This window comes from Entelurus aequoreus, linkage group LG13 (assembly GCF_033978785.1).
Source record: "Entelurus aequoreus isolate RoL-2023_Sb linkage group LG13, RoL_Eaeq_v1.1, whole genome shotgun sequence".
Taxonomy (NCBI): Eukaryota; Metazoa; Chordata; class Actinopteri; order Syngnathiformes; family Syngnathidae; genus Entelurus; species Entelurus aequoreus.
The window spans coordinates 19,228,860-19,253,736 of record NC_084743.1 but is presented as its reverse complement, the minus strand read 5'-3'; the positions used below and the strand labels follow the sequence as shown (position 1 = coordinate 19,253,736).

General features: G+C 38.1%; 1 protein-coding gene across 2 annotated transcripts in view; it reads left to right on the top strand.

Moving 5' to 3' along the window:
• Positions 1 to 24,877, top strand: part of pard3bb (par-3 family cell polarity regulator beta b) — a 422,709-nt gene that overhangs the window by 11,100 nt on the left and 386,732 nt on the right. For both annotated transcript variants that reach the window (XM_062067536.1, XM_062067535.1), the window contains exon 3: positions 13,257 to 13,358. In XM_062067536.1, the coding sequence (XP_061923520.1) occupies positions 13,257 to 13,358 (102 nt within the window). The remainder of the gene's footprint in view (positions 1 to 13,256; positions 13,359 to 24,877) is intronic.

Sequence of the window (24,877 nt, the reverse complement as noted above, 5' to 3'; positions counted from 1 at the left end):
TGGTCAATTGTACGGAATATGTACTTCACTGTGCAACCTACTAATCAAAGTCTCAATCAATCAATCAAACATTGAAGCAATTAATAGCCACTGTTACTTTACATTTTGGTTTAGTACACATGTTGATAACTACAAATATTTCTGCAGTATTTTTGGCACATTACTGCATAACATATGCAAAAAGAAGAGCAGCAGTACATGCCCTTTCTTTTACTTGCACTGTCTTTGGCCTTAAATTAAAGATTTCACTAATGCGATGTTGACCGTTTTTAAATATTCCAACTAGAAGTCATAATGGTTGTTGAAATGTCCTGACAGACATTTATAGCCATTCATGTTTTTGGTGTTTCATAGCCAGTTTCATTTAAAAAAATCCATATTTTATGAACTCCTCAGTTTAAACAAGCACAAATAACTATGAAACGACGACTTTTACAGTGATTGATTTTCCTCGAAGCCATGCAATTATTGATACGTCATTTTTACCATCCTCATTATCAATATCATCAAGCGGAATATTTCCACATTATAAAGTCTTTGCTAAAGCCACAGAGGTCCAGCTCCCCATAATTGCAACATGAAAAATTCAAAGTATATCTGATATGAATTGCGATGGTCCAGACAGGCGGAGGCCTGGCTCGTTTCCAGTTAATTTGTGAGTCTGTGTAAAATGCAAATGACTCCCTCTTGTGATTTCTTTATGACTTGGCTGTTCACAGTGCGGGTTCCTCCCATCAGACAACCACATCTTCTCAGTGACCTCTTAAATATTGGTTCTGGTATTTAAAGAGCACATTTGGCCTATGGCTTCTTCTCTTCAGTTGGGCTTGATACAGAGTTTCCGACATTGTGTGTGTGTGTGTGCATGTGTGTGATGTAATTAAAGCGCTTGTATAAGCACTTTTATCTGCTCCACCCTTCCCTTTCCTGCGCTTGGCGTTTTTACCTCCTTTCATCTACTCATCGGTCCCCAGTAACCACCTTGTGGTTGCCCCTTCATCCTGTCGTTCATCCTTTCTCTTTCAGTGGCGCATGTTCTCTTCATTCTCTGCAAAAAAATGTAACCCACCTCATTTACCTTCCTCCTTGAATACTACCTAAATACTAGATAACTCGTGAATGTTCTGAACTCCGGCTTCAATGCCAGCGTACTGGAAGAGGATACAGTGGATCAGTGGTACTCATCCATCCACCGGTCAATTGTTTTGGGGGTCACATTTCTCGAAAACTAAGGTGCTGGAGGCCAAACTTATCCCTTTATTATTCTTCCAGTGTTTCCCATAAACTGCCAAGATACCTGTGGCGGTGGGGGCGTGGATATGGGCGTGGATATGGGCGTGGTCACATGACATCGAGTAATTTGCATAATTTACTACAATGATATGATTTTCTCTAAAAAGGCTCAAAAAATGTATACTTACTAATTAATAATAACAGTTTTGTTTTAAACGTCCATCCATCCATCCATCCATCCATCCATTTTACAATATAATTACAACACTTTATGTACATATTTATATACAGATTTGAACAATAAGTTATTCACTGAAATATATTTATTAATTGTGGTTCTTACAAAAAATATATCTTATAAAATATAAAAGCTAAAATGTCTCTTAAAGCTCTGCCCCTTTAATTAGTGCATACTAAATAATTTAACTTTAGCCTACTACTACAACCATATTATTTACCAGCAACATAAAGTGAAACAGAGGCAGAGGTGTCCTGCCACAGTCAGTAACAAATAAACAGAAAACAGTAGTGGTCAAATACAAATAAGGCAACAAGAGAAGTATCCTACACTTCTCTTTTGTAAAGTAAATCTGAACAGCCTTTATGGGCATCTACATCAACTATATGATTTGCCTAAGAAGCTGGACAGGACAAAAAAAGAAAATATATATATATATTTTTTATTTTTTATTTATGGCGGACGTAATTCTTTCGTGGCGGGCCGCCACAAATAAATGAATGTGTGGGAAACACTGTCTTTTCGTCGCTTTGAGTAGCTGCACGTGTTTGTGCCATACAAATGGCAAAACTATTCAAGTAATAGTATGTCTATTTTAAAATCTATTTTTGACGCACAGATCTTTTTAAACTGTATTATGTATTTATACATTGTTACTGACTAAGGAGGGGCCAGGTCGTCATGGGTGTTGATTGGCAAATATCCTCCTGAGAACCAGGGTCCTCTACATTGGACATTTTTTTTAGTCCATTTCATTAGTTGGAGTTACAAATTCTGAAAAAAATGTCCACTTGAGACAATGCTGGCTCCCAGGAGGATATGCGGGGGATTCACTGTAATGGTGCCTGCAGTAGTTGAAGCTCAGCTCTCCACAGCTGATGCCATGTTGTCTTTCAACATTCGTTCTGACAGACTTGTATATTGTTATTTTATTTTTTTATTAAGTCCCTGTGATATCTCAAAGCTAAAACAAAGCCTATAGACAATTTAACATCGGTAACCCAAGTATGTGCTTGCATATTTTAGTATGTTTGTATTACTTAAGTAGTGCACATGACTCAGATCAGTGTAGTACGTAAGCACATGAGCCGCATTAAAATAACATGAGAAGTGTCCAGTATTGTCAACCACTAAGTGCTGTATCTGATCCAGGGTTGCCTTGGCGAGGAGAGAGCCACAATAAAGCGCTGTCGTCGTTCGAGCTTGAACTTGAGCTGCAAGTCTCCTAAATTACATCTGATGAAACACAAAGCAGCAGTGTTGAGGTCTCGCTTTTTGCTGCAGTGCAACAGGACAGATTTTGTTCCAATGTATGGAGTATTACAAACCCTGTTTCCATATGAGTTGGGAAATTGTGTTAGATGTAAATATAAACGGAATGCAATGATTTGCAAGTCATTTTCAACCCATATTCAGTTGAATATGCTACAAAAACAACATATTTGATGTTCAAACTGTTAAACATTTTTTTTTGTGCAAATAATCATTAACTTTAGAATTTGATGCCAGCAACACGTGACAAAGAAGTTGGGGAAGGTGGCAATAAATACTGATAAAGTTGAGGAATGCTCATCAAACACTTATTTGGAACATTCCACAGGTGAGCAGGCAAATTGGGAACAGGTGGGTGCCATGATTGGGTATAAAAGTAGATTCCATGTAATGCTCAGTCATTCCCAAACAAGGATGGGGCGAGGGTCACCACTTTGTCAACAAATGCGTGAGCAAATTGTTGAACAGTTTAAGAAAAACCTTTCTCAACCAGCTATTGCAAGGAATTTAGGGATTTCACCATCTACGGTCCGTAATATCATCAAAGGGTTCAGAGAATCTGGAGAAATCACTGCACGTAAGCAGTTAAGCCTGTGACCTTCGATCCCTCAGGCTGTACTGCATCAACAAGCAACATCAGTGTGTAAAGGATATCACCACATGGGCTCAGGAACACTTCAGAAAACCACTGTCAGTAACTACAGTTGGTCGCTACATCTGTAAGTGCAAGTTAAAACTCTCCTATGCAAGGCGAAAACCGTTTATCAACAACACCCAGAAACGCCGTCGGCTTCGCTGGGCCTGAGCTCATCTAAGATGGACTGATACAAAGTGGAAAAGTGTTCTGTGGTCTGACGAGTCCACATTTCAAATTGTTTTTGGAAACTGTGGACGTCATGTCCTCTGGACCAAAGAGGAAAAGAACCATCCGGATTGTTATAGGCGCAAAGCCAGCATCTGTGATGGTATGGGGGTGTATTAGTGCCCAAGACATGGGTAACTTACACATCTGTGAAGGCGCCATTAATGCTGAAAGGTACATACAGGTTTTGGAGCGACATATGTTGCCATCCAAGCAACGTTACCATGGACGCCCCTGCTTATTTCAGCAAGACAATGCCAAGCCATGTGTTACATCAACATGGCTTCATAGTAAAAGAGTGCGGGTACTAGACTGGCCTGCCTGTAGTCCAGACCTGTCTCCCATTGAAAATGTGCTGCGCATTATGAAGCCTAAAATAGCACAACGGAGACCCCCGGACTGTTGAACAACTTAAGCTGTACATCAAGCAAGAATGGGAAAGAATTCCACCTGAGAAGCTTAAAAAATGTGTCTCCTCAGTTCCCAAACATTTACTGAGCGTTGTTAAAAGGAATGGCCATGTAACACAGTGGTGAACATGCCCTTTCCCAACTACTGTGGCACGTGTTGCAGCCATTAAATTCTAAGTTAATTATTATTTGCAAAAAAAATAAAGTTTATGAGTTTGAACATCAAATATGTTGTCTTTGTAGTGCATTCAATTGAATATGGGTTGAAAAGGATTTGCAAATCATTGTATTCCGTTTATATTTACATCTAACACATGTAACTATTTGGAGGTAAGATAGCATCCTGAATGCTGCTGCCCGAGTCCTGACTAGAACCAGGAAATACGACCATGTCGGTCCTGTGCTCAGGTCACTGCACTGGCTTCCTGTTGCTCAGAAAATAGACTTTAAAACAGCTCTGCTCGTGCACAAGTATTTTCATGGTCTTGTGCCGAAGTACATCTCTGAGGTGTTAGAACCATATGAACCATCTTGGCCTTAGAGTACCTCAGGGAGTTGTGTCCGGCTGGTGACTTGCCTTGATCATTCATTAAAATCTCAAACAGGAGGTATCCTTTAAGCACCTACAACTGCGATATTTATTGCACGCTTCATTCAACTGCAATACTTAATTTTATTTTACTTCCATAAACACTGCAACACATGTGACATCATAATGTTATTTGCGCATCCTGGACCCATTATCTTCACTTTAGAAATCACATATATTTTGCAATGTTGACTACATAAAAAGATAGGATTTCACCCCAAAAAAAATCTGAATTAGGCATCATAACCTTTAAGTGTCATGGTTTCTCACCAGGTTGACTCACCGGAAAGCACTGTCTTTATGGAGAATCGAACAGCACTGAGTTTTGATGCAGAACTTTTAGAGACTCATGACTGTGAAGGGACAGCATAGTGTCTACAGTACACAGGAGTAAACCAGCTGGAGCCGTAACCTACTCAGTGGCCTAGTGGACCTACTCAGTGGCCTAGTGGTTAGAGTGTCTGCCCTGAGATCGGTAGGTTGTGAGTTCAAACCCTGGCCGAGTCATACCAAAGACTATAAAAATGGGACCCATTACCTCCCTGCTTGGCACTCAGCATCAAGGGTTAGAATTGGGGGTCAAATCACCAAAAAAATGATTCCCGGGCGCGGCCACCACTGCTGCTCAGTGCTCCCCTCACCTCCCAGGGGGCGATCAAGGGTGATGGGTCAAATGCATAGTGTGTGTGTGACAATCATTGGTACGTTAACGTTACGTTAACAGAAGGATGTAGGGTTCCAGAGCTGCAGTTTGCAGACACTTGGGTTATTCATTCAGTCAGTATGTCCCCATGCACTAAATTAGTCCTATTTCTCAAATAGTTTGTCTCTAAATAAGCATCCTACAGCCAATGGAAACACCTTAATCCGATCGTGTTCGGTTTTTGAAAAGTCAGGCATAACACACCTGGATTAGGTGATTGGAAACCAGATCTCTCGAGGGGGTGTTTACAGTGGTATCGAGCATGCACCAGCCTCAACGCGTGGGATGCAACCCGGAAGCAGATACCATTCAATAAAATTGTAGCAACAATTGTCATGAAGAGGAGACTTTTTATGTGCTTCACAAATTAAAAGAACATAACATTTTGAAGGGCATTGCTGGTAGAAAAAAACTGATTTATTTTAAGGCAGGGGTGTCCAAAGTGCGGCCCGCAGCTAATTGTTTACCGGCCCGCGACACATTCTGGAAATGCTATTGCAAAAATAAAACATTACAAAAAGTGGAATGAGTTGCAATGTTGACACAAAGCTGCCATGCAGGCTGTTTATTTTTCTTTTGTCTATCTTTATTTTTCTTTTTTTTTTGCCATTGCTCCCAAAAAAAAAAATCTATGTTATAATGAATTATTGACCTATTCAAGGCTCCTTTCTTTGACAAAAGAGCATAAAAACAAACAAAATAATAGTTGAAATGTAAAATCGACAGATATATCTGAAGTTGATCTCGTAACTTAAGTGTTGAAAGTAAAAAAAACCTAATAAAAATGTATCACTTTATGAGTGGGGCACCTTGTGGATCCCAAATATATTTAATGGGATTTTATTTATCTTTTCACAGTGATTACTCAAAAATAATAATGAATTAAAATCAATGGTGTCCTGCATTATTGATCTTTTTAAGGCTCCAATTACTTCATCAAACATTGCTTTCGGAATGTTTTGGGCAGTGGGGGAAATACTGCATATTTCAGTTTTATTATAAAACACTAAGTTGTCTTTGACAGAAAAGGAATAAGACCTTTTTGTTTTTTTTAACTTTACATCAACCTGAAGTTGATATACTGTAGAGATTTACTGTAAGCGTTAAATAAAAAAAATACAATAATAATTTGACTTGTTTTTAACATTTTAATGACTCAGACCCTTTATGGTCCCCGAGAGCCCTGAAGGTTAAAAAAAACAAAAAACAAATCCATATATTTTGTTACGGTTTGAAAAGGAAAAATATCAAAATGGCCCCCGCATGCTTTAATTTTTCCGTGTGCGGCCCTCAGTGGAAAAAGTTTGGACACCTCTGATTTAAGGTAACTAAGGAAATGTAAAAAGCCGCCTTAATTCGGACGAAATACGAATGAGGTGAAAGAGAACAAAGCAGGTATATTAAAGGTGAATAATAAAGCGTACACTAACATTTGTGCACTCCAAACTAATTAGCCATAACTTTGTATTCCACTCAACTGGCAAGATAGTCCAAAACATTGCAAACTTCATCTGGAACAGTATCGGCCTTTTAGTAACGATCTTTTCCTTCAGATTTAAAACTCCTTCCATCAATCGACAGAGCCTTATAAATGAACTCTGAGACATTAAATATTTTCTTTCCAAGATTCTTTGTATGTATATTCCTTCGAAAATCTCTGCCGCCGGTTATTCTTTGCTTCGGACCTGCATCCACTCTGAGACATACTCGGTAGTAGCGTCATGTTCGTAGCGCAATCCAAGATAATTTCTTGACGTTGTCTGCTATTTAACATCAACATAGCCCAGGGGTCGGCAACCCAAAATGTTGAAAGAGCCATATTGGACCAAAAAATAATAAATAAATCTGTCTGGAGCCGCAAAAAATGTAAAGCATTAATAAATAAGTGTTAAATTGAAGGCAACACATGATTTAAGTGTCTATATTAGCTATATTAGACTACTATCAAAATGACTATGTGCCACAGGTGGATGCAAATCTTCGTTGACAGATATGTTGAAATGTAATATTTATTCTACACATTTTTACAACATTGCAAAACATGATTAAATCGGAGGCTTTTCAGAGGGTGTGTTAACTCCTGGAAATCACTGGCTTAGAATAGCCAAAGGTACAGATGTGTGTGTTCAAGTTGAAGGAAATGGAAACTACAAATAAAATGACCTCAAATGTACCTAAAATACGAGGCATAATGATGCATTATGTACATACAGCTAGCATAAATAGCATGTTAGCATCGATTAGCTTGCATTGACCAAATATGTCTGATTAGCACTCCACACAAGTCAGTAACATCAACAGAGCTCAGCTTTGTGGATTCACGCACAGCATAAAACGTTTGATGGACAAATAGAGACAAAGGAGTGGCATAAAACACGTCTTTCTGTGGCAGCATCAAGGAAAGTTTTACATGTAAACAAACTATGGTGCGTTCAAGGACTTCCGAAATTAGGACGAAATACTCTCATCAGTGAAGCATGTTTAATGTAAACAGTGGGATTTCTAACAATTAGGAAAGTTAGTGTCATGTTTTCCTCCTACAGAAACCATAATAAAACAAACAATTATTTTTTTTTCCCTCATCTTTTTCCATTTACCATTTTACCATTTCCATACATTTTTGTGCCTATATTACAGCGGAAATCACTTGAAACAAGTAGTAAGGATCCGCTGATGGCTCGTGTGACGTCATGGGTCTACCGGAAAAATAATTAATTTATCCGCGCTAAAAGGAAATAGCGCCCCCCAGTGTATGGGAGGCGAATGGCGTTTGATTGACTGATTGAGACTTTTATTAGTAGATTGCACAGTACAGTACATATTCCGTACAATTGACCACTAAATGGTAACACCCGAATAAGTTTTTCAACTTTTTTAAGTCGGGGTCCACGTTAATCAATTCATGACCAATAGTCGCATTAGAGAGTGTGAATGGACACTTGGACTTCACATGTAGGTGTGAAAATACAAAAAAACGAACTATTTGAGAAATCAGACTAATTTAGTGCATGGAAACGTGAGTGAATAATCACCATGGTGAGCGTACAGACTTCATCAGCAGCCACATTTGAGTTCTCAGAGACAGCAGCGTGTGTGACTCCAGGTGTGTTTTCCTGCAGCTGTTATTAATGATGTGCCTGTCTTCTCTATTGATTAGATTTTGAGTGTTGAAATAGATTTATTCCTGCCTGTGTGAATGATACGCCTTGTTATGTTGGCAGCATTTTACACTCACTCCTCCCTATGCTTCTAATAATAGCTTGCCTTTTTCCTGCCCTCCAACAAGAGTTCATTTGTATATAGTTAAAATTACTTAGACACTAATAGTAATTGTTTCTCCTTGTTGTCATTCCTTAATCATACCTCTATTTTTTCCTTCCTTCTTCATATTTTTGGTACCCGACTATACTGTTTATTTCAGTCTCTCTGTTCATGTTGACTTTTATTATGTATCCTGTCCTTTAATTCCACCTGGTGCTATTTAAATCGTATGGTTTGTAATCATTTCAGAGACAGCTGGCTTGTTGTCTATTGCTGCGACTCATCAAACTTTAGATAATATTTTTGCTCGATCAAAAATTTGTTTTCCCTCTACGTGTCCTGTGTCATTGATTGTTTTATTAATCAGCAATGTTAGTCACTCCCAGCTCAGGACTGTAAAGGAAACTGAGCTGAAAACATGACGTGTTCCCCTAAGTCAAGAAGAATTTTATGATATTCCGACACAGTATGCTCATTCATTTTAAATTTCGGGGTTGAAACTTTCCGTGACTGGAAAAGTTACTGAAAAGTAACCAGGCAGTTACTTTATTCAGCATGCACTGCCATCTGAAAGTAACATCAACATTAAAAATCATATCAAATGATTAGGGTTGTCTAACGATTTAAAATATTTAATTACAATTAGTCACATTTTGTCCATTGTTAACTCATACTTGTCACAATGAATCGCCGATAAAAGTATTTTATCTTAGATAACCGAATGATGTACATTATTATTACATTTCTTCATACAACTACTGTAGTTTTTTGTAATACATACTATTGTATTTTTTTTAATACAATATTTATTGTATATCAGTTAGTTTTTATTTTTAAAAGGTATGTTACATGTTAAATGTGTGGTGTTTTGTGGGTCCAAGCACAATTAAATGCTTTTTGATTCATTGCCATGGGTGGAGCTACTAGGCATTACAGTATTATTCGAGGTACGAGCTGCATCACAGAACCAATTAAACTCGTAACCTGACCTACCGCTCAGTTACTGTTGTACTGTTTACACCAGGGGTCCCCAAAGTTTTTGACTCGGGGGCCACATTGGCTTAAAACAATTTGGCCGGGGGCCGGGCTGTGTGTGTATGTATGTATATATACATATAAATACATATATATATGTATGTATATATATATATATATATATGTATATATATACTAGGAGTGTAACGGTACGTGTATTTGTATTGAACCGTTTCGGTACGGGGGCTTCGGTTCGGTCCGGAGGTGTACCGAACGAGTTTCCACACGGACATATTAAGTAGCGTACTGCACGTTGTGTAAACGATGCACACTGAGGCACAACACACGGCATGCTAGCAGCTAACGGGCTACGATAGACTGACCATACGTCCTTTTTTCACCGGACATGTCCTCTTTTGCGGAGCTGTCAGGGCGGAGTTTCTTAAATGCCTCAAATGTCCGGCATTTTGAGTTAGTATTTTCAATGTACATTCAGGGTTAAGAAGGGGTTAAAAACAAAACAAATTGTGCGCGCAGCAGCATTGGTGGGGGAGGGGCAGAGACAGAGAGAGCGAGAGAGTTATGATAAACGCGCATGCGTCGCCAGGCTCTGCTTTTTATCCATAGATTTATCAGATTTAATTTTTTATTATCTATAGCAGGGGTGTCAAAAGTGTGCCCCGGAAGCCATTTGCGACCCACAGCTAATGTTTTAAAGGCCCACGGTATATTCTAAATATACTATTAAAATAAACAAAAACATAACAAAAGTGACATAAAAAAGCTTAAAGGTTAAATGTAATTTAGAAAAAGTTGCAATGTTGACTAATAAAACAAAGCTGTTTTTTTTTTCTTTCAAACTGTCATTGCTCAAAACATAATATTGAATCAAAATCAATGTTATTATGAATTATTGACCTATCTGAGGTTGTGATTACTTCACATCAAATATTCCACTAAGAAAAATATATTTGGTGGAAGATTTTGCAAATTTGGTAAATAAATAACCCTCGCAACCCCGAGAGGAACAAGCGGTAGAAAATGGATGGATCGATGGATGAGTTGTCTGAGCGGCTAGAAGACACCAAGAGTAACAAGCAGCAAAAAATGGATTAGAAAGGACAGATTATAAAAAATAATAGTAAAAAAAAAAAAACAATTTTTTTTTTTTTTTTTAAACTTGGGACTTCCCGCGAACCAGATTTTGGATTCTGGCGGGCCCGTGGGCCGTAGTTTTGGGACCATGACTTTAAAACTGAAGAATGCACTTTGATTAATATTCACTGTACGTTACTGTACACCCTGCTTTTTTTTACAGGACAAACATAATTTCACTAAAGCACAATCTTATAACCTTTTGATTGATAGCTGCTCTTAGGTTATTTGTGATTAATGTGAGTGTATTTGCCTGTTATTGTGCCCTCTCACTGTGTTGTTAAACAACCAGCTCTGTGTAGTCAGCTGTCCAGTGTCGCCTCCATGTCATTAATCACAGACCTAACACAGCGGATAAAAGAAGTGAGCAGGCAGCGAGACCCGCCAGGATGTACAGTAGCAGAAATGCCAACTTCTTACAATCCAAATTAGGGAGTGTTTTATTTTCCAGGTAGATTGCATTGTTTAAAACTACATTTGATATTATACAACATTGTCAGTGTGTGTAGAGTAATTTTCAAAAGTAAACATATGCTTCAATTAGGGATGGGTACACAATTCAGTATTTTTTAAAGGTACTGATAGTGTATCACTATCTTGGTATTGTTTTGTTGAATGTGGTGTCTCGTCCGGTTGCAGACCCGGCACAAGCTCAACAGTGTTTCCCATAAACTGCCAAGATACCTGTGGTGGTGGGGGCGTGGCTATGGGCGTGGTCACCATGACATCATCGAGTAATTTGCATAATTTACTACAATGATTAGATTTTCTCTAAAAAGGCTCAAAAAATGTATACTTACTAATTAATAATAACAGTTTTGTTTTAAACGTCCATCCATCCATCCATCCATCCATCCATCCATCCATCCATCCATCCATCCATTTTACAATATAATTACAACACTTTATGTACATATTTATATACAGATTTGAACAATAAGTTATTCACTGAAATATATTTATTAATTGTGGTTCTTACAAAAAATATGTCTTATAAAATATAAAAGCTAAAATGTCTCAAAGCTCTGCCCCTTTAATTAGTGCATACTAAATAATTTAACTTTAGCCTACTACTACAACCATATTATTTACCAGCAACATAAAGTGAAACAGAGGCAGAGGTGTCCTGCCACAGTCAGTAACAAATAAACAGAAAACAGTAGTGGTGGTAGATAGACATAGAGCTTCATCAAACATCTGATCCACTGAACAAAGAGCTCCAAAAATCTTGAACTTTAGACTGCCATCAGTTTTACTCCCTACACTTAACCATGTGTTTCCTACTGCCTGCAGACTTTGCACCCTTTGTTATATACACATGTTGTGTTTCTAATATAAATACATTTAATAAAGTCAAATACAAATAAGGCAACAAGAGAAGTATCCTACACTTCTCTTTTGTAAAGTAAATCTGAACAGCTGATATGGGCATCTACATCAACTATATGATTTGCCTGAAAAGCTGGAGAGGACCAAAAAAAAAAATAATTTTTTTTTTTAAATTTTAAATTTAAATTTTTTTAATTTTTTTTAAATTTGTGGCGGACGTAATTCTTTCGTGGCGGGCCGCCACAAATAAATGAATGTGTGGGAAACCCTGCTCAAGCACTTGGAGGACAAACAGGCGTATTCATAGCAGACTGCCTCAATGTATTGTCGGAACTTTCCATGCCAACAAAGCAAGCATGACTGATAGAAAGCGCTCAAAAGTAAGGGTCCACTTTCCAAAAAGTGTCAACTCAATGCTAATGTACATTAAATATGGCATATAGAGTTGGTCTGGATTAGTTTCTGCCTCATCCCTCACTTGAAGCGTGAGTAAAAAAATGGTGATTCCTCAGTGTGAAAACTTGATAAGTCTAAAAGAGAAGGAGATGATACAGTATTATCTTTTCACAGATGCTACGTGGTGGTTGTTTGAGCAACATTTCAACAGAAGTGCAGCTGGAACATGTTAAAACAGAAAAGGAGCGGATATTAACAGTAAAGGAAGAAGTAGATTAATAATCCATCATAATTTTGACAAAATAATAGAATGGGAAATGACACAATATGTTACTGTATATGTCAGCAGCCAAATTAGGAGCATGTTTGCTTACTTACTAATAAAAGACAAGTTGTCTAGTATGTTTACTATCTTGTTTAATGACAACATTCTTCTTTAATTGCAATAAGCAACGTATGTTTAATGTATCACAAGATTTTCTGTTAAAATAAAGCCAATAATGGCATTTTTTTGTGGTGTAATTTTTTAAAAAAAGTATCAAAATACATTTTAGTACCGACAAATTTTGTTTTAAACTGTAAATATCTCTGATATGCATCCATGGTTTGATTTCAAATTTCCTGGATTTATGGGCATCCTAAATACAAAAACACAGGTACTAATAGGTAAGAAACGTTGATTTTGCATAATAGGACCCCTTTAGTTTGACAAACAATTATGTTTATTATTTGTATATTACTTGTTTCTCACACACGTGTACATAAGCATAGTATTTAACAGATGATATTCTGGTTAAGAACTATATTGTTGACGTTTACCTTTTGTTCAATAGGAAGGAGAATTCCATGTACGGACACACCATGTTGAATACTGTGATGGGGGGATTCTGGATCCTGATGACATACTTAGCGATCTAGTCGAGGACAAGGACAAGGTAAGAACTTGTGAATGAAGCCAACTTTAAGTCCTTCATGATTTATTGATTAAAAATGTTACAGTCAGAGAGCAAAACCAAAATGTTTTCACAGGAACTAGTGACAACTGGTTAGCATGATGGAGATAGCCTGAAGCTGCTAATATTGCTACTCACAAGTCACATACAACTTGGACACAAGTTAACGCTGATTCACATTTTCAATTTATATAGAGTGTACTTAAAGTGGAAACAATGTGGTAGTAAAACAAACTTTACTTAATTCGACTGATTCTGTTGTGATGACAGGCCAAACATGCACCACGGATTATTCCAAAACCTTGCTGGTATTTAAGTGTATAGTCAAAGCAAAATATGTCAGGCTACATGTAGTTAAATATAAAATGTGCTTTCTTTTGTATGATTAAACATTTTACATTCTGGCAATGTTTTTATTTGGGTCTTTTTAACCTCTTTTCAACTTGACAACACTGAACGTAGAAGGGCTGCTGTTCCACTTCTAATCAAGGTACTTTTTTACTTTGACAGCTGCTTGCTCATTGGTCGAGTAGATTCAGGACTGCCACATATTAACAATAGCATTAGGATCCAAGGTGCCATTTTAAAAATATTTGTGTTTTTAAATCATTCTTATTTTGCTTTTGTTGACAGTTTGTTGTACTGTTGATAAAACATTTTAGGTTTAAAGTCCAATGTCCATCATACCACGGGCGTGAGTGTCGAAGACGTGCTATGGGGGAGGGGGTGTAATATTTGTGCATATCTGTGTAGTAATCCATGGTTTGTCCGTAGGCCTTGAAGTTGCTCAGTTCTGTATCAGGCAACAGAGTCAACATCTCAGGTGTCCCTGAAGAAGTGGGAAGGGATTCAGAGCCTCTTTAGCTGCAATGGTCTCATTGGGGTGACCCTGCCAAGGTTAATGCAGAGGGAGTCGAATTGTAGATACGGATTATTTGGTAAGAGCAAGAAAACACATTCCAATGGTGTGTCTGCTCTAGTTGTCCGTTCTGGCTCTCAAATTAATCAAAATTGTGTTTCCGATATGTTATCCAATTTGCGATTCATTTCAGAATTCGCCAAAGTCTTTGTGCCCACAGCTCTGCACATCTTTCAATCATTTGTGGCAGCTTTAGGGTATCTTGAACAGCTGCCAGCATCTTCCAATTTGTCAATGCCCCAGGGCAACGTTTAGGCCCATTTATCATGATTCCGAATAGGTAGATGTCTTAAACGTCCTAGACTGAAAGAATCACTGGGGACGCGACACTCCATTCTCCCAAGAATCCATCGTGTGTCTAGCAACAGGACAAGGCAGCTTCCCCGGAACCAGAGCTTTTCGACAAGAAGATCTTGACGATTTTGTTGAGAGGATAGTTGATCTATTCCATTGTTTAGATTTTGGGGAGCAGTGCAAAACGAGGCTCCAAGAAAGTTAAGACAAGACATGACAAAGAAGCAAAGCATGAGAGATAAGGGAGAGAAGGGAAACCGTCCGCCTTCGTTCGGCACCAGACAGAAAAAACGGATAATAGTAGCTCGTTTGCTGCAAAGTGTATTCCCTCTAATTCAGTGGTTCTTAACCTGGGTTCGATCGAACACTAGGGGTTCGGTGAGTCGGCCTCAGGGGCTTCGCCTCGGCGGTCAAGACACACCCGACTCATTGTGTAAATAAAAACTTCTCCATATCGGCGTATCATGGATACGGCAACAGCAGAAGTCACACTAATTTGCAGGTGTGTAATTTGTTGTGAGTTCATGCACTGTTGGTTTTGTTCTTTGAACAAGGTGATGTTCATGCAGTTCATTTTGTGCACCAGGAAAAAAACATATAACTTTGTCTTTAATTTGAAAATAAAACCATTTTATTTTTCACAAAAGAAGGGTTCGGTGAATGCACGTATGAAACTGGTGGGGTTCGGGACCTCCAACAAGGTTAAAGAACCGCTGCCCTAATTAAAAGCATACAATTAAATCTTGCAAAAAAGTAATTTCCCTTATTGTAATTGTTGTCAGTTTGTCTCCCTGTGATTGATGCTTCTCACACAACTTCCTAATAGAGACATCATACAGTTTCCCGTGACGACCACGTCAGTACAGTACTGACCACCCCAAACTTGGGCTGGTGAGACTTAAAAATGATACAATGAGTGATCATGCAGGGAAATCTAAGCTTTAGCAATAATTCCATGTCAATACTTCAGGTTTTCTTGAATTTAACTGCCAGGGCTGGGCGGTATACCAGTAGTACCGTAGTTGAGGAAGGGTCTGGCTTTGTCCGGAGTCGCTACCTCCTATTGCCGACACCGACAGTTGAGTTCAGCTGAAACCCTTGCTGACGTCACACAACAGACTCATACACTTTTCTCAACTGCATATGACATATTTAAAACTGTTTTATGTAACGCATTAATTACTTTACATAGTAATTAATTGCACTTAATAAAGAGTAATTCTATATGTGATTAAAAAAAATGTTTTGTTAAGTAACTATAGTAACTGGTAGTAACAGTAATGTGGTGAGTTTAAACTCAACACTCTGCTGGTTTTGTTTAAAATACCGTTTAATATCGTATATCGAGATACGGTTTAAAATACTGGGATGTCATATTCTTGATGTAAAATTGCCGAATTTTCAACCATCTTTACTTTTTTTGTCGATTTAAAATAAAGTGTACGCATATGTATGGCATGTGGTGCCTTAGAAGCTTTTTTTCTTAGCTTCAGTATAGCCTCACCAGCAATATGCTAATGTAACAGGTCTAACTTGCCTTTAGCTCTAAGCTTTGCTATTAACGATCCACTTCTGGGCACCAACCCAATCTGCAGTATATCCTGCCAAATCTTCCCCTCAGGAGTGTGTACTTTTATCCTTTCTTTTTTGGTCTACATATTTTATCATATCATCGTTGGAATTTAGTAAATGGCCCCGTTAAGGGCCTTTCGACCCATTGCTAGGCAGTATAGAGCCATTGTACTAAAAAATAGTAAGTAATTTGTCTTTTTGACCATTCATTCTGTTCAATGGTATGCGTTCAAGCTTTAATTTAATGGTAAACTAAATATTTTATGTGGGTCACAGAAAATGTTGCTTGTACAATTACATCCATAGATACCTTTAATGTGTGTATCATTATTGTAGCTCGGACTGTATGCCTTCAGGGTAGATTCATACCACATGAGTTAGAGGAGGTTCTTAGAACCCATTACACTTTTTTTTGTTTCTCCCATTACCATTAGTCTTATTGAGAAGCAAACATATCCTGTTAAAGGTAAAAATTCAAGGTATACCCTTTTAATCTTTTGTCTCTTTCTCTCATAGCTGTGTTCAGATGATATATTATGTCATCTATAGTGTTACCAACTGTCTTTCCTTCTCTTTAAACACTTCATTTTTGAGAGATGGATTCCTCTTTAACATTGTTTGCAGCTCGCAAAGGTTAAATGAATGAACAGGAAAGACAAAGACATACTTTTGAGTTTTTTGAAGCACACACAAGAACACACACGCATGATGTGTGGCTGTGTAAACAGTTCCTTGGCCTCCTTTGTCATCTCAGCTCTCCACATGAAGTGGCCTGTCTGTGAGAATAATATTGACCTTCAACCAAAGAAAGAGGTGTTCCTTATTGCTTTCATACATTGGAATTTACTCAGTGCTACGCGGCGGGCTCTTGTAAGCATTAATGTATTGGAACATACATTATGCTCTCTAATGCATGTTTTTGTTGTTCTTGAGAATGTATTTTTATGCTGTTAAAAGAAAACTGCACTTTTTTTGGGGGGGGGGGGGGGGTTCACCATTATTCACAATCCTTTTGTAAGACAAGAACACATATGTTTTTTTTTGTGCATTCTAAATCGTAAATAAATGTTAGCAAAATGGAGCTAATGGGATTCGCTTTATTACGAAACATCCAAAAGCCTCCATCACCTTTTTATAGACACATTGTAAGTACCGTATTCTTTGGAGTATAAGTCGCACCGGAGTATAGGTCGCACCTGCCGAAAATGCATAATAAAGAAGGAAAAAAACATATATAAGTCGCACTGGAGTATAAGTCGCATTTTTTGGGGAAATTTATTTGATAAAACCCAACACCAAGAATAGACATTTGAAAGGCAATTTAAAATAAATAATCCAATCCAATCCAATCCACTTTATTTATATAGCACATTTACACAACAAGAATGTTTCCAAAGTGCTGCACAGCCATGTTAAAAACAATATTAAAAACAATATTAAAAACTATATTAAAAACAATATTAAAAACAATATTATGCTACACCAATGACTGAATAAAAACAAAGAATAAATGAATAGAAAACCAATACAGAGACAATATAAAAAATAAATATGATTAAAAACGATTTTAAAGGGTGAAACCAATTAAAACAGTAAAATAGACATCAAAATTTATAACCCTAACCCTAACCACACAGGACAACAGAGGACAGAAGACCACACAACTCACGTAGTGTTAAAAGCCAAAGAATAAAAGTGGGTCTTTAGACGAGACTTAAAACACTCCACTGTGGGAGCAGTTTGAACATGGAGGGGCAGAGTGTTCCAGAGTTTAGGGCCGACCACAGAGAAGGCCCTGTCTCCCCTGGTTTTAAGTCTCGTCCTGGGCACCACGAGCTGGAGCTGGCTCTCGGACCTCAGAGCGCGCGCAGGAGTGTAAATTTGGATGAGGTCCGAGATATACTGAGGTGCCAGTCCATGTAAAGCTTTAAAAACAAACAGCAAGGATTTAAAATCAATTCTAAAATGAACAGGGAGCCAGTGCAAACTCCGAAGAATTGGGGTTATATGCTCACGTTTCCTGGCCCCTGTTAAAAGTCGTGCTGCCGCGTTCTGGACTAACTGCAACCGGGAGAGAGTTTTTTGGCTAATGCCAGCATAAAGTGCATTGCAGTAGTCTAGGCGACTTGAAATAAAAGCATGCAAATAAAGAATAGTGAACAACAGGCTGAATAAGTGTACGTTATATGACGCATAAATAACCAACTGAGAACGTGCCTGGTATGTTAACGTAACATATTATGGTAAGAGTCATTCAAATAACTATAACATATAGAACATGCTATACGTTTACCAAACAATCGGTCACTTCTAATCGCTAAATCCCATGAAATCTTATACGTCTAGTCTCTTATGTGAATGAGCTAAATAATATTACTTGATATTTTACGGTAATGTGTTAATAATTTCACACATAAGTCGCTCCTGAGTATAAGTCGCACCCCTGGCCAAACTATGAAAAAAATCTGCGACTTATAGTCCGAAAAATACGGTATTAATGTAACGTAATAACAGGCACATTCATAATAACATTCAATATTTATTTATTTTGCTCATTTTAAGCAGACGGTGGCATATTAATTTCAATCAATCAACCAATCAAAGTTTATTCATATAGCCCTTAATTACAAGTGTCTCAAAGGGCTGCACAAGCCACAACGACATCCTCGGCTCAGATCCCATCATGGCGAGAAAAAACTCAACCCAATGGGGACAAAGAGAAACCTCGGAGGGCACCGCAGATGTGATGAACTGCGTTAAAATTCCAGACGGTTAGTGTTGCTGTTTGAAATTGTAATCATGGCAAAAGCCGTGATTGATTACCGCACAAACTCATGGTAATACTGCTCATTTCCTGGAGAAGCACCTAGTTATACCTCAATCTAAACTTGTATAAACACAAAGCTTATATTTCACTGTGAATATAAGTGCTTTTTGAGCATTTTCAACTATACCTTGATAACTGATCATTTTGAACACAATTATTATCATGTGAATTTATGGTAACGTTACATCATGTCAACCTTATCTAATCCTAGCTACATGACTCAGATGTCACTTTTGTCATATGATGGCACAGTTATACTTAACTGTAATAGGACATTCATGTGATGTGTGATACACTGACTCATATATTAGTCCGCACAGACAGCGCATCTATTATTGAGAAAGCTTGTTTTTTATATTTAACAGTATTTACTGCATATGTAAATGTGGAGCTGCTACACTATCAACTCTTGGTGACATACGACTTGTGGGGTAACATTTATTACTGTAATTAATCATGTTTGTGTATGTTTTGCACATTCAGACTCGGAGGTGAATCAATGTTATTTTTTTCTGTGAAACATTATTTCACACAGCACAATTTATAACACGCCAATAACTGATGTCACATGTACTGACAGATGACCCTTTTCTGTGTATAAGATGTGAAAGGCAATTAAACGGAATGAGATATAGCTATAATATTTGCTGCTTTGCAAGATACAATACACCACCTGGCTTGGCTTTGTAAATGGTTGAAATGTGTCAATTCATCCAGAAAGAACAACGAATATCCATTGTTCATAAAAAATATATGTGAAGTCATATGACTTGACAGTTTCAGTATATCAGTGTCATTGATATCAAGTAGTAGTAAATGAAAAATACACTGTGTTCATTTGCTGTTTGCAGAATTTGACTACCGTATTTTCCGGACTATAAGGCGCACCGGATTATAAGGCGCACTGCCGATGAATAGTCTATTTTCGATCTTTTTTCATATATAAGGTGCACTGGAATATAGGGTGCATTAAAGGAATCATATTATTTTATTTTTTTTCTAAATGTAAAACACTTCCTTGTGGTCTACATAACTTGTAATGGTGTTTCTTTGGTCAAAATGTTGCAGATATTATGTTTTACAGATCATCTTCAAACCGCTTTCTGACAGTCACTTTGCCATTTTTTGGGCGGCCTTTTTTTAGTCGCTATTTACGTGGCTCACCTTCGGCAGCGTCTTCTCCTCGTCATCTTTGTTGTAGCGTGCAAGGACGGGAGTAGAAGTGAAAAGATGTAGCTAACTGTTTTAATGAAGTTCAAATTTTACTTAAATCAATAACGGAGCAGCATCTCCTCATCCGGAAACAACAACAAGGCCGGAAATGTGTCCCGTGAAAAAACGTCCGACCGAAACTCTATAACAACTAAAGTTCCTTGGGTGAATAATGTTAACTTACTATACCGGTATGTTTTAGCACTTTGATGGCAAGTTTACTGACATATGTAAGTAAGAACTTTACATTACTCTATATTAGAAATGGCAACAGCAGAGGATGAATGTCCCATAACAAGAAGATAGAGAAAAAGAAGACTACGGTGTCGGCACGGACCACAAAGGCGAACTCTCGCAATTTTTCAGGATTCATGCAGATCCCAAATACAGATCAGTACCATAAGGTAAGACAAGTTGGTTTTGCATAATATTGCGAAACAAAACGCCAGATAATGTCTTACCTTATACACACACCATAATAATACTCGTATGTTTAATGCGCGGACAATCCATCAAGTGGTGCGGCTTCATAACTTACCAAAGTCGTACTAAAACATTTTGATAGATTTTTGAGCGCCGTGTGTAATGTTCCATATTTTCAATGGAACATATCAAATGTTGGTGTTGTTTACTTGAGTCAGATTGCCATCATATTGCAGTCCACACGTATCTCTTATGTTTGACTGCCATCTACTGGTCCCACTTATCATTACCCCATGTACCAAATAAAATTGCTTCGATGTCAGTAAGCAAAACCAGAATTATTCCGTACATTAGCCACACCGGGTTATAAGGCGCACTGTCGAGTTTTGAGAAAAAACAAGATTTTAAGTGCGCCTTATAGTCCGGAAAATACGGTATGTAGATTTACACTACAAGCTGACTACTACACTGACTCCAGGGTCAGACAGACATCGAATATAAATGACCAGTTCTTTGCCATCATGCAGTTAAAGATCCTAATAACCACCACTTTGAGACACTTTATTAAGATAATTAATCGACACAAAGTGGTGGGCTTCATCATAATTACAATTTCGAACAAATACCCACACCGTCTGACACACTTATTTACCTATTTCATGCATCCATCTATTATGGGTGGACCTCAGGTGCAGCTATGTTACCTTAATTAACAGTTAAGGTCCATGAAGACCAGAGGCCTCATGATTTATTATAGTCATAATTAACTGTTTCCTTTTCAGCACTATCAGCCTCACATTCCATTTAATTTTAATCACCCTGTTAGCTCCTTCTTCTTGTCAAATGAAATCAGTCTTCCGCATCTGGCTGATTGGCATATTCTTGCTGTCACCTTGCACTCATTACACACACTGTCCCTGTCAGGCTCACATCGGACTTTATTTCACCATCTCTTCCACAATTCTTTAATTACCTGCCTCCCAGCATGTTTCATTCCATCCACATCAGCCATTAACCCCTTTTTCCTCTTGCCCCGCCTTGCTTAGCCTTCTCCCATGCACTTACAAATTGCCGCTATTTGTCTCATCCTCGCTCTCTTAATGCACCTATCGCCATTGTCTCTTAATCCCGCCGGCTTTCCGGCTCATCCTACTAAAGAGTAAACGTCTTGACTCAATTAACCTGCACGGGTTCCAAGGTAAAGGTCAGCGTATGTATCAGGACTGGTTCATGTGCATCCACACCAGGATGTGACTCCAAAAAGATTGAATTCATTAGGTGGTTGGCTGGAGAGGTAGGCGAGTGGAGGAGGAGACCGAGGGGGGTTGCAACAGCGAGCTGGCCTAAGCATGACTAAGTGTGAGCAGATGATTCAGGACATGAGAAGAGAAATGACTTCTTCAGTCTAATGACACAAAATGAAGCGAACAAAGACGTGGTGGTTGAGGTAGCGACCGAAAAAAAAATATTAAGCCTAAATTGAAAGTTTATGTTCTTAAATGAGTAGTAGGTCAGTGTAGTTGGTTTGGTATCATTTTAACCGTTTTGTCCTTTGCAAAGACACGAGCAGAGGGCGACTTTAACCCTTGTGCAACCTTAATATTGACTGTACATACTTACTCTTAGGAGCCATGGATCGGCTCATAAAAGTGTGATAAGTCAGCGATAAATTAATATTTATTTACCTTTAACTAGGCTAGTACTGTATACGGGTACTAATACAGTACTGCGGTACTAATCAGGCTTTTCCCTTAATGTATCGTATTTTTCGGCGCACTTTTATAGGGTTGGGTATCGAGTATCGATTGGAACCGGGACTAACTTTCCGATTCTCCCGGAATCGTTCAAAAGTTTCAATTTCGATTCCTCGTTTCGATACCCAGTCCGCCGACCGGAAAAAAAGAATAAGTCCGCCGACCGGAAGAAGAAGCCGCAGAACACCAACAAAGAAGCGCCCACCGCCGGAAGTGTTAGCATAGCCGAGCCTATGTAGCCGAGCGAGTCAGTCAAGCATGGATAGCGGGCGTCGGCGAGTCGAAAGTGTGGCTTTATTTTACTAAAAAAAAATGAAATATCGGCGAAATATAACACGTGCGACAGGACTGTTTCGTGCTTAGGAGGGTGCACGTCGAACACGATGAAGCACCTCCGAGTTCATGAAGTACAAATATATGCATGTCCCGTCTTCGACGCGCTGCGCCGACCGTCCTCCTCCTGCTGTCAGATCTCGCTTTCTCCTATTTATGCCTTCAAGCTTCTTCCACACCCAGCGAACGTGTATTTTCCACAGCAGGAGACACTATCTGTCCAGAACGCTCACGCATCCTGCCTGAGAAGGCGGATATGGTCATTTTCCTAAACAAGAACTGTCTACTGTACCTGCTGCTAATCTGGACTGGGTTTTGAAAGTTGTTTCTTATTGTTTATTTGCTTTTCTTCACCAGGTTAGCCCATCAGTGGGAGCACGGTAACATGTTTAAGTACCTGCAGCATCATACACTTGTGTGTGTAAATGTGTTTTCATGAGGTTTCCTGCAGCATCATACACTTATGTGTAAATGTGTTTTCATGAGGTTTTCAAAAATAAAGCTCTCTTGAGGAAAGTGTACCCCTGTGAAAATGTATTTATAATATTTATATTCAAGTTCATAGATTTGATATTTATATTGTAGTTGAAAACAGCCCTGTGAGGAATTTATAGTAAAGTTCATAAAAAGTTAATAGAATTAAAATTGATGGAGAATGTCAGACTATTTCCTTCAGAAAGACTGTATGTAGGTTAGCTAGCTCATTTAAAATATCCAAAACTTTTTTTGACCCTGCCTCTTAAAAGAATCGGAATCGAGAATCGCCAGGAATCGGAATCGAAACAAAGAATCGGAATCGGAATCGTTCGAATTCAAACGATACCCAACCCTACACTTTTATAAGGCGCACTGCCGATGGTCTATTTTTTATCTTTTTTCATATATAAGGCGCACCGGATTATAGGTCGCATTAAAGGAGTCATATTATTTTTATTTTTTTTTATAAATGGAAAACACTTCCTTGTGGTCTACAATAACGAGTATAAAAATGGGACCCATTACCTTAAAATTGAAGTCCGTCAAAAATAGCAGTTATAATGGGAGTCGATGGGGCCGAAATAGTTCTTAAGAGAAAGAATGTTTAAATCGTGTTTTAACAATGTTACAATAAAATGTGATTTTATAAAAATTAAAAAAAAAAAATCAAACCGCTAACCTTCAAACTGTCAATCATTTTACGTAAGGAACACAAGTAACGCCCGTTTTTGGGCCAAGGGGTGGACAAGGGTTAAACAGGTACTGCATATGAATTCACACTTTTTTGAACCGTCACATTATGCATTAGTTTGATTGATTGATTGAAACTTTTATTAGTAGATTGCATAGTACAGTACATATTCCGTACAATTGACCACTAAATGGTAACACCCGAATACGTTTTTCAACTTGTTTAAGTCGGGGTCCACGTTAATCAATTCATGGTAAAGTAGTATATTTTATTGTCATACCCAGTGATTCCTTATCCCATAAGATACTGGTTTATTACATGCAATATTTTCCTCAATGTTCTAATTGGTCACCGAGATCCCTTACTACAGGATCATTGAGAAGATCTCCTTTAATTGCTCGCACAGAATGTGGCCATCTGTGGGCAACATGAGTCTCCATGCGGCTGCTCCAGTCCATATGGCCATTTGTTGTCTACACACACAACGAGGTAGTCCTTTTGTAAGGCTTGCACACACATACACACCCAGACTACCATTAGTCTTTTTTTGAATGCATACAGTATGTAGTATGCATTATAAAATAACAAAAATATTTACAAATACTGATAAAGATACCTGTTCACAATATGTCCAAAGACTTCATGGCATTTTGAAAACAAACACATATTTTCTGTAATATGGCGAGATTAGCCGTGACATTTTCAGTCTATTTTTAATTACATGTTCACATTTCTCCGATTTTTGCCGACAACATAACTGGCATTTACCATGAGGTAATGTAGTCAGAGATCAGTATTGGGTCAAACAATCCAAATCAACCTAAATGCAAGCAACTTTAAAGTGGTAGCGGGTCAATACATACAGACACAGAGACAACAGATGTATTGTTTTGCGGAATACTTTACCTTGACATGCGCAGAACGTACCGTAAATAGAAAGGTGTGTTATTGTTTGTGCTATGGCGCCATCTTTTGGACAAGTTCGCTCACTGCACATGC